The 11,530-nt window shown below is 42.4% G+C and overlaps 1 protein-coding gene across 1 annotated transcript in view; it reads left to right on the top strand.

Annotated features, from left to right (window-relative positions):
- The first annotated feature begins 1,598 nt into the window (after nucleotides 1–1,598).
- grik4 (glutamate receptor, ionotropic, kainate 4) overlaps nucleotides 1,599–11,530 on the top strand; it is a 30,464-nt gene continuing 20,532 nt past the window's right edge. Inside the window, exons 1-7 of the mRNA XM_007912040.2 lie at nucleotides 1,599–1,719; nucleotides 2,998–3,162; nucleotides 4,398–4,495; nucleotides 7,905–8,070; nucleotides 8,241–8,419; nucleotides 10,930–10,983; nucleotides 11,312–11,473. Of these exons, the coding sequence (XP_007910231.1) occupies nucleotides 1,644–1,719; nucleotides 2,998–3,162; nucleotides 4,398–4,495; nucleotides 7,905–8,070; nucleotides 8,241–8,419; nucleotides 10,930–10,983; nucleotides 11,312–11,473 (900 nt within the window). The 5' untranslated portion in view covers nucleotides 1,599–1,643. The remainder of the gene's footprint in view (nucleotides 1,720–2,997; nucleotides 3,163–4,397; nucleotides 4,496–7,904; nucleotides 8,071–8,240; nucleotides 8,420–10,929; nucleotides 10,984–11,311; nucleotides 11,474–11,530) is intronic.

Below are 11,530 nucleotides of genomic sequence, written 5' to 3'. Positions count from 1 at the left end.
CCTCTCGGGTCCCCTCCTCTCGGCTCTCCTCCTCTCGGGTCCCCTCCTCTCGGGTCCCCTCCTCTCGGGTCCCCTCCTCTCTCCTCCTCTCGGATCGGCTCAGGCCGCCGGTGAGTGTATTTGCCTCTTTACCTGCAATTGTTTGGGTTATTTCGTTTTTTTGTGCGATTCCCCGACTAATTGAGTTTAATTTTAATTTACCATTTTGGAACCGAGGCAGTGACTTTGAGTCTTTTTCGGGGGTCAAAATCAACCGTTATCACTATCGTCTCAAATTAATATCGTCACTGCTCTTATTTTAAAGCCGTCTTAAGATCATCCATGTTGACAGAGTCCTCCCCACAGGGAGCGCCATTCCCCAGTAAATACGATTTAGGGGCAAAATAATGTCTCTTAGTGGATATTTATTTATTTTTAATAGAATATTCCTTTGTCTTCCAAATCTGTGTGGTGTTGATTTGCTGTTTCAGCTTCACATTCAGCAGAAGGTCACAGTGATGTCACCCTCTCCTCTCGGGACCAGAGCACAGAATAACAACTCAAACACAGACATCGGAATGAAATCCATGAATATCGTCACATCCGTTTGGAAACGTAACTGAAGGAGTTTCAGATTCAGAAGCAGCTTTTGCAGAAATATAATTTATACTCTTATCAGGTATTTTAATCACATCTACATAGTGATATCAATTCATGTCCATGTTATGAATTGGCATTTTAAGCGTTCCGGCTGCAAAGATTTCCTTGTATTTTTCTTCATTTTCTCCACAAATAAGTATAATTTAAGCAAAACTGATGTCACAGATTTATCACTATCTCATTAAACTAATCCACATATTATGCAGTATTTTTGAGGGTGTGTAGAGTGTATAATAATCCAACACTTTATTGCAGCAATTTCCCAATTATAAACACAATTATCGAACATCTGAACATCTTTTAAGGTGAACTCGAGGAAGTTATTATTTTTCTAATCAATCCAAAAATATTCCTATTTTTATGGCAATAGTGAACACATAAATGAGTGATATATTGCTTCATGCTCCACATATTCTTGGTGTTCCACTATCTATAACAACAACAAAATTACATTTGTAAAGTGCCTTTCACATTGGTAGGACATCCCAAGGCGCTGGACAGACAGAGTTACAGACCTAATTTATCTAGATTTAAAGCTAATTTAAAACTATAGCTAATTTAACTAGACTTAAGCAAAATTGTATTCTATTAATTAAAAAAAGGAACAAAACACCTCAGAGTTTACTCTAGCTTTTTGTCCAGTGTCACAATATTGACCATTGTTTTGCTTGTGAATAACATTCTGGCATCTTTAAATTTTACTTGAACAGTTAGGCCAGGATTTGTTAAATGTCTCATACAAATGACAGCACCTCAGATATGAGTGCTCAGTAATTGCACTATTACTGGATTGTCAGCATGGGATGTGATTTCAAGTCCTGATAAGAATCGAGTGCCAGTAACTTAGCTAAATTGATAATTGCACAACCAATTGTGATACTATAAGTGTTCAAATGAAGAATAATAGAAAAACAGTTCTTAATTTGTCAAAAAATGTAATTTATTTTCTGTACAGGTGGCAGGAGCAGTCAAACGATTAGGAATCTCCATGAGGCAGACAGAAGATGGTGCGGCTGTTGCTGTTGCTGCTGTTCTTATCTTTAAGAAAAGGTTCAGAGATGTCACCTTCTCTGCGGATGGGTAGGTCTACTTTAGTTCAGTTGTTGTTTTGGAAAATAATGAATAGAAAAGAATAATAAATTAATCATTAGGCAGAAATGTATTTTACTGAATTTATCCAGAATTGCTGTGTTTTCAAGAGATAGTGATAGTGATGCACTTACTAATGTATTTATAATAAATAATAATCCTTGCATTTGATATAGTGCTTTCACATTGGAAAGAAGTCTCACAGTGCTTCATGGGATTTTATGGTAAAATGTGAACAGTCAAACCTGTTCAAGCAACCACCTCCATTCAGCAACCATCCTCTGTTAACTATCTTTGAACAGCCCGGATAGTCTGGTTCACACACCAATGAATCCTTACTCAGAAATCACCCTTATATAAAGGCAACTTTCTCTTTTCAAATAGTACCATAGGATCTTTAACCTCCAGGCAAACAGGACCCAATTTTAACATTGCATTCAATGGACAAACCTCAAACAACCAGCACTACCCTATCGCTGCACTGGCATGTCATCACTGTGAATTCAGTGCCCAGGCATAGATCTTGAACCAACTTTCTGATTCATAGACAAAATTGTTATCAATTTATGTTTTGAAACCGCAGATGAGAGGCTGCCAGAAGTAGGTCTTGTGTCAAGGTCACTGCTGCTCTATCATCTCATTCGCTTGTCATTTCTGTGCTACTTTTTCAAATAAAAGTATCTAGATGTTCCAATTGGCTCAAATGCATTGTTGTGGTTGTTATTTCTGTGGTCTGGCCCTTGTCTCCTTCTATTTTCTTATTGTCTCCCAGTATTTTATACTTCCTCATAATTATATTGTTTACGACAACTTGTGCACTGCTAGGATGTTGGCACTTAGGCGAAATCTAATATATTGTAATTTATAGAATACGCAGTCACTAAGTTTTACAGTAAATTCCGTGAAGTGCTTGGAGACATCTTCCTGATCTATATAGATGCTATATCAAATGCAAGAATTGTTATTATTTATATTCAAAAAAGAAACTGATTGGAGAATTGCCTTGTACACTGCTTACACTTTTGGTGAATGATTGAGACATTTCAACTGCACCTATGAAGAGCTGCATTGGATGGGCTGCCTTACTTCCCTTACAAAGAGTTAATGTATGCAAATATCAATAGAGAGGAAAAACATAACCCTTTTGACCTGTATTTTATGAGCCTCCATTTTCAGTATTTTTCTTTAATGCGAACCACTAGTTGTTATTCTCTTTTTCTTGAAAGATCATCCTTAAAAGCAAACAGAGACAGATGTATTGTTTTACAGCTGCAATTCTTGATGATCAGATGGAGTGCAGTAGAGGGGAACGACTGGCAATCACTCTAGCAAAGAACCATATCAATCGCCTGCTGGAACTGTCTGACAACCCAAAACTAGAAATTGATATTTTTGAGCTGCTGCGAGATAGTGAATATGAAACAGCAGAAACCAGTATGTATCTTATTGTGTCTGTACCATCAAATATTGCATCATCTTGAGTTCATTTGACATTGACAACAGATATTAGGAGGTGTCATTGCATGAAAGCACAACTCACAAGCATGTGGATTTTCCTTATATTGCATGCACTGGTATCTCTCACTATAAGAGGTAGTTCTTGTCATGGACCTTGAATGAGGAGAGTTGGAGGGACTCTCTTCCTTTTCAGGGAGTTCCAGAGAGTGGGGCAGATACGCTGAAAACCTGTTGATGATGGCAGGCTGGGGTAACTTCATGTTAAGTGTAATACAAGAGCACTATTGCTAAATATTGGATTTTTTTCATGTATGTGGAGGTTTGCTGCAAAATTGTATAGTGTGGTGGAATCATGTCACCCAGTAGGTGGCCCTAAAACATTTATGATCATGTACCCACAACTCTTTCACCACAATTTGAAGCTGAAAATGTGCAGAACCTGAACAATAAATAAATGTCACTGCACATCATTATCCAAAGTGATAGTGATTCATATTAGTGATGGTTTAAATAACAGATTGGAAAGTTACCAACAAAACCAACTTTGTGATTTAAATGCAAGTTGATGTTGTTAAATTTTGGTTAAGACAAATACCTTCAAACTATAGACTACTAACTTTTAACGTTAGTTGTAAAGAAAACCTTTTGAGATGACTTTGAAGAAATGGGCCATATATCTCCTGCTTGGTACAGTTCCTGATCATGGTGTTGTGCATTTATGATAATTCTATTGCAGATCTGATGATCCAGACACTTAAGTGCACAACCTGTGAAAGTATTTTTGGAACCATTGCACATAATTATAATTATAATTGCATGATAAGCACACAATTCACAAATACATATATGCATTATGAAACCAAATATATCTGATCTCTTTCCCACTGACTTGCTGCTTCTCCAACCACCAGGAAACCTCGGTGCATCTTTCTGTCCCTCCCAATCTGCTAACATGTAACCAGTTCAGTATTGTCAAGAAAATGCATAGGAACAAACTCATCTAAACCGTATCTGGATATTCTGTAGTGATAGATTTTGAAGGAGTAGTATGCAAGAAGAATGAATTAGAAACCAATCTACAAGTATGTTTGGTATCAAACAAATTAACATAAAAAGCGTGAAATAAATTCCTATCTTACGTAATGATTAGATATTGAGTAGCAATGCTGTTAAATTATACCAACTTTAATCAAATTCTTTCTCTCCTGCAGCTTGTCAGATTCTTCCAAAGGGGGTTGTTGCAATCCTTGGTCCTTCTTCTAGTCCAGCCTCTGCTTCTATTATCAGCCATATCTGTGGCGAGAAGGAGGTAACATTGAGCTTTTAACTGGCCAGCTGTCTATGTAGATATTGGCTTTGAGTCTATATTCTAGCCACTCCAAATCTTTCCATTATTTTAAAAATGCTGCTTTCCTGCTACGTCCTAGATATTCTAAAATACACACATAATAAAGCTGCATTCATGAATTTTCAAGATTAATTCCTCTGATTAGTTTTCAACATAGAAATCTAGTTGAGTATATTACAGTGCAGCTTCACTATAGCACAATTTAATTTATCACAACTTCAGATATAACTTGGATACATGGTATACTAACAACCCTGGAAATATTGGTGGTGAGTCATCAACTGCTGACTACAGATAACCCTGAGTATTGTTAATGATGACTCTGGCAACCCCAGGTAGGGACTGCGAGTGGTGACAACACATCCCATTATAAGTGTTCCCAGCGAACTCTGTTTTTGTTTCCCATTATAACATGTGTTCACTTTATAAGGGGACACATATCTTGTTTAAAGATGCTGGACTTTATTTCCAGATTCCATAGTTGGTTTAGGTTGGTTGCAGGATACGTACTACAACAACAACGTGGATTTATATAGCGCCCTCCACACCGGACGGCGTCTCAGAGCGCTTTACAGTAACAGATCCCGGGGCCGAGCCAGGGGGAGGGGGGGGAAGTGATCAAAGGCGCGGTCGAAGAGAAAGGTCTTCAGGAGGGACCTGAAAATAGGAAGAGTGGGGGCGAGGCAAAGGGAGTGAGGAAGGGAGTTCCAGAGCCTCGGGGCATAGTGGCTGAAGGCACGGCCGCCGAGGGTGGAGCGGAGGGCTCGGAGGACGAGGAGGAGGCCAGACCCGGAGGAACGAAGGCAACGGGTACTGTTTTGAGGAGAGAGGAGGTCAGAGAGGTCAGGGGGTTCAGACGGGTGGAGGGATTTCAATACAAGGGTGAGGATCTTGAAGTCGATCCTCTCTCGGACAGGCAGCCGGTGCAGTTTGGTCAGGACTGGGGTGATCGGGGAGCGGAGTTTGGTGCGGGTGGGAATGCGGGCAGCAGAGTTTTGAATGACCAAGGTAGGGGATGGGAGACTGGCGAGGAGGGCGTTAGAGTAATAACAATAATAATAATAATCCTTGCATTTGGTACAGCGCTTTTCACGTCTTCTAGACATCTCAAAGCGCTTCACAGAATATACTGTAAAGTGAATTGACTGTATATTTGTGGGCGAACGCGGCAGCCAATTGCGCACAGCAATGTCCCACAAACAGTCGTAGATTGAAAATGACCAATTTATTATTGTTTTTTATTTTGGAGAGATTATTATTAGGTGTGTGGAGTAAGGAAACTTGCCCAAGGTTTCTCCCTGCCTGGAATTTAACTCAGGTCTCTCGCTCGCAAAGCGAGTGCTCTAACCACTGAGCTACAGGACTCCAGAGTAGTCCAGCCGAGAGGTGACAAAGGCATGGACTAGGGTTTCAGCGGCTTTCGGAGAGAGGTATTGGCGGAGACGGGCGATACGTCGGAGGTGGAAAAAGGTGGTGCTGGTGAGGGACCGGATGTGGGGGAGGAAGGATAATTGGGGGTCGAAGCTGACGCCTAGGTTGCATATGGGTTCGGAGAGTTTTAGGTGGAGCTCGGGTAGGTGGAGGAGGTGAGAGCCTTGAGATTTTAGACGTTGACGAGAGCCAAAGAGTATGGCGTCCGTCTTGTCAATGTTCAGCTGAAGGAAATTTGCGCTCATTCAGCCCCTGAGGTCTGACAGGCAGCTGACAGAACATAAGGGGACTGGGGGGTCGCAAAGAGAGGTGGAAAATTAGAGTTGGGTGTCGTCCGCATACATGTGGAAGTGCACCCCATGTCTGGGGATGACATCCCCAAGAGGGAACATATAGATCAGAAAGAAGAGGGGGCCAGGATGGATCCTTGGGGTAGCCCACAGGTGACCGTTAGAGCGAGAGGAGAAGCCGTTGGTGCAGATGTACTGCTGGCGGTTTGTGAGGTAGGACTCGAACCAGGCGAGTGCGGTCTCACTGAGATGGATGTCGGAGGAAAGGCAGTGGAGGAGGATGGTGTGATCGACTGTGTCGAACACCACGGAGAGGTCCAGGAGGACAAGGAGGCAGAGGGAGCCCTGGTCACAGATAGAGAGGTATCGTTTGTGACTTTCACAAGTGCAGTCTCTACTGTGGGCGGAAACCGGACTGGAGGGGTTCGAAGAGGGAGTGGGAGGAGAGATGTGCGCGAAGTTGATTAGCAACAACTAATCCAAGCGATCCAAAACATATTCAGGAAAATGGATTCAAGAAAATGGGCATCAGTTGGCCTGGAAAAGTTGATTTTTTAACAATAAAAACAATGTTTTTATAAGGAAATATATTAAAGGCAATGAAACAAAGACAGGCAATCGATAACTATCTCTGGTGAAGGAGTGAGCACCAGTTTAAGGTTAATTAGCCAAATAGCTTTGCTGCACTTTATCTAATTCTATGACCAAATGCCCAGCAAGTAAATGTTGTTTGAAATCAGATGGAAAAAGAATTGTATAAATTTACAGCTGATTATTAATCATTGATCACTCAGCTTTCAGCATGAGCGTACCTTCTGCACGATGTATTGGTGTTTGAATTGGGGCTAGCAGTTTTACTGGAGACAAAAACTAATTTGTCCTGCAGGGTCAAATTAAAGACTTTTAAAGAATCAATTGCAAGTGCAATGGAAAATTTGCTTTTCATTTATCTTTCTGTTTTTGCCCATAGTGAAACAGAAATTGCAATTCCACCTTAGGTAGAAGTAATTTTACAGAGTTGGTATTTACATAGGGCAGATCCCTAACTGGTTTAGCTGGGTGAGATGTAATAGGATTGGGTTTACAGGGCAAAGGGAATGGTTGGATGCGAGGAACTGAAGAAATTACAACGGTGGTGTGAAGTGCTAATGAATCATAGAATTATACATCACAGAAGGAGGCCATTTGGCCCATTGTGCCTGTACCGGCTCTTTCAAAGAGCTGTACAATTCAATCCCACTCCCCCGGCTCTTCCCAGAGCTTTGCAAATTTGTCCTCCCCAAATATCTTTCCAGTACTGTTTCCTTGCCGAGCAAAGCTAAGGAAAAAATAATTAAACCATGCAATCCGACAACAAACAGGACCTGTTAGTGTGAATGTTAATTTAGAATAGCATTAGCCCTCACACTAGTTCACTCCATAAATATTGTTTTTTTTCTGCGAATTAGGAACCATTGGACAAAGGGGAATGTTTTACCCACCGTATGATTATTCATTTGAGAGAATCCTCCTTTGCTGGATGCCTCCAATCTAATTGATGTGAAACCTATATAATGGATCAGTAGAGATGAGCAATCGGATTGTAATTAATATAATTTGTTTATCCAATGAGCATTTGATATTAACAAGCTTCTTTCCTCCTTATACAGGTCCCTCATGTGAAGGTTGCTGCTGAAGAAATTCCTAAATGGCAATATTTGAGGTTCACAGCATTGAATCTCCATCCAAGTAACACGGACATCAGTCATGCTGTCACCAGCATTCTCACCTTCTTCAACAGGAGTGTGGCGTGCCTGATCTGTGCCAAAGCTGAATGTAAGAATAACAATGAATATATTGATTGAGCCCAGATCACAGAATAGATCTTTGATTTGGGGCCTTTGTGGTAAAACTTCCTTTTGAAAGGATTGTAGAAGGATGTTTCATTTTGATACAGGAAGCAAACGTTTCTTATAGAAATGTTTTACTTCCTGTTTCTGCTGCAGGTCTTTTGAATCTGGAGAAATTGTTGCGACAGTTTCTTATTTCCAAAGATACGCTTTCGATCCGAATGCTGGACAGTAGCCAGGACTCCACACCACTCCTCAAGGAGATTCGAGATGACAAAATTGTAACAATAATTATTGATGCAAGTGCTTTAGTCTCCCGTTCCATCCTAAAGAAGGTATGTTTAATTATAATCTAAGCAGAATCTTAATTACCAATGGCAAGAGTACTGGAGTAAAAGAATTATTCAAAATATTTTCCATTTTAAATAAGCTGTGAAGTAAGGCTCCAGAAAATGCACAATCAGAATCCAACCATTGTTTCTTGCAGTTCTATGCATAAAACCATCTGCTTATACAGAACATGTGTATACATGCGAGGAATACACTTGCAGCATACAGGATGATGTAAATTGCAGATTGTTTAACCCACATTTTTTTTGTCAAGTGAAAATTTCTGTTCAGCGAATTCCCAGATACTCAGTACAGGGAGGGTCCAACCTTTTGGCTGCCACAGCCCGGATTCCCTATTTGAGAAAGGTCCGCGAGCCACATCCAGCCTGGGCCAGCGGGTGATTTTACACGGCCCGCGACCATTCCACCATTCCAACTTCCACTCCCCCCCTCCCTGGGGAACGCCCTCCCTGGGCAGTGGCAGGAGCCACTGGTTGGAGTTTGCAGCTCACGGAGTCTTTACTGCAGTCTGTCAGGAAGGCAAACAAGTCTCTTACCAACCGCTTCGTTAGCAACTAACCACGGGCTCCTGCCACTGCAGAGGGAGACCCGCACTTGGGAGAGAGATTGGGGGGGTGGGGGGAGTGCGGGACAGAGAAGGGGGGGAGTGGGGGGACAGAGAGTAGACAACAGAGAAGGGGAGGGTACAGGAAGGGGGGGACAAAGGGGGGGAGGGGTCAGACAGGGGAAGTGGGGAGAGAGAAGGGGGGGAGGGGACACACACTTTCAATTACTCTCATACTTCATCTGCCGCCTCTCAACCACTTTCTTCCCCCTCTCCTCTCTCTCTCTCACACACATTATCTCCCTCTCTTAATTACTCTCTCACTCCCTCTCTCTCCCACACACACTCTCTCTATCCTCTCTCAAACTCTCTCTCAATTGCTCCCCACCTCTCTCTGTTTCTCTCCTCTTCTCCCTCACATTCACTCCCTCCTCCTCACACTCTCTCTTTCACCCTCATGCTCCCATTCTCTCTCAATCGCTCTCTCAAAGTCTCTCTCTCTCTCTCACACACACATAATCTTTCCTCTCCCCCTAACCCTGCCTCCCCATCTCTCTCTCCCCCTCCATCATACCTCTCCCCATCTCTCTCCCCCTCCCCCCCTCTCTCCCTCCCACTTCCCCCTCTCTCCCTCTCCCACTCTCTCCCCTCCCCCTCTCCCACTCTCTCCCCCTCCCCTCTCTCCCTCCCACTTCCCCCTCTCTCCCCCCACCCCTTTCTCTCTCCCCCCACACACTCCCCCATAATTCCCTTGCCCCCCAACCCCTGCTCCTCCCTCTCCCTCCCCCTCTCTTTCCCACTCTAAACCCCACCTCTCACCCTCTCTCCCCCTCCCCTCACTCTCCCTGTTTCTCTCCACTTGCCGCTCTTTCTCCTTTCTCCCCTCTCCTCCTCTCTTTCCCCCTCGTCCCCTCTTTACCCTCTCCGCCTCTGACCCCCCCCCCCCCCATCTCTCTCCCAAGTGCGGGTCTCCCTCTGCAGTGGCAGGAGCCCGTGGTTAGTTGCTAACGAAGCGGTTGGTAAGAGACTTGTTTGCCTTCCTGACAGACTGCAGTAAAGACTCCGTGAGCTGCAAACTCCAACCAGAGGCTCCTGCCACTGCCCAGGGAGGGCGTTCCCCAGGGAGGGGGGGAGTGGAAGTTGTAATGGTGGAATGGTCGCGGGCCGTGTAAAATCACCCGCTGGCCCAGGCTGGATGTGGCTCGCGGACCTTTCTCAAATAGGGAATCCGGGCTGTGGCAGCCAAAAGGTTGGACCCTCCCTGTACTGAGTATCTGGGAATTCGCTGAACAGAAATTTTCACTTGACNAAAAAAATGTGGGTTAAACAATCTGCAATTTACATTGAGTCGATTCCAACCCTTGGTCCTCCTGTTGGACCACGCTGACTTATGTTTGTTTTTAAGCGAAATATTTATCCATCTCCAGACTATACTCCATGTTTCATGATTCATTGATTGCTAATCTAGAACCTTTGCCTTAATAGTTAATAATAATATTGCATCTGATACAGCGCCTTATCATGTCTTCGAAATATTTCAAAGCGCTTCGCAGGATATACTGTAAAGTGAATTGACTGCATATTTGTGGGCGAAACATTCTGATAATAATAAATAATAATAATAATAAATAATAATAATCCATGAATTTGATATAACACCTTTCACATTGGGATTATATCTCAAATTGCTTTACGGATTTAGGGTAAAGTGTAGAGACTGTATTTTGTATTGAACATAGCAGGCAATTTCCACACAGTAATGTCGCACATTAACTGAAGGACCAATTTATATGTGTTTTTAAATCAAACACATTATCTTTCTCCAGAATAACAGAGGCTTTTGGAAAAACTCTAGGTTAGTCGACCATTCCTGAATTCATGCTGTGTCATTTTAGGGGCTTTATTGATCCATCTCCCCTCTGGTAACTCGTATTTTCTCTTGTTTTCCAGGCAGTGGAGCTTGGCATGACTTCTGTGTCCTATAAATACATCTTCACATCCCTGGTAAGATGATGAGAAAGTAACTGTTGCCAATAAAAGTATTGCTAAACATGTTGTAATCTAATTTATGGGTTAGATAACAATCTCATGCACAAAATCTGCATATAAATGCATGTGTGCAGGAGAACTTATAAACACTCTTAAAGTTCTAAAATCTTGTTTTAATTTGGAAACTATTTTTGCACATCTACTTTTAAGAAGTCAGAGAAAGTTGTAAGTGCTCTGGGACGCCACCCTGCGAGAGAGGTGCTATAAATATGTCTTATACAGCCCGTTGTTGTACAAACGTTTTAAAATGTTTTGGCCTTTTTTGTGATATCTCTAACTCTAGGAGTTTCCTCTTCTCCAACTGGATGAGCTGATTGAAGATCACATGAACATTCTGGGATTTTCCATCACCGACTCAAACCATTTGCACTTCAGTGACTTTGTGTACAATCTGAACAGATCCTGGCAGGAAAACTGTGCTCATGCAGCATACCCTGGGCCAGCAGTGAGTTTGTAACTGGCAAATAATATTTTGTGTTGGCTGTTGAGCAGTTTTATAGAT

This window comes from Callorhinchus milii, unplaced genomic scaffold (assembly GCF_018977255.1).
Source record: "Callorhinchus milii isolate IMCB2004 unplaced genomic scaffold, IMCB_Cmil_1.0 Scaffold25, whole genome shotgun sequence".
Lineage (NCBI taxonomy): Eukaryota > Metazoa > Chordata > Chondrichthyes > Chimaeriformes > Callorhinchidae > Callorhinchus > Callorhinchus milii.
This window is presented reverse-complemented; position numbering and strand designations above follow the sequence as displayed.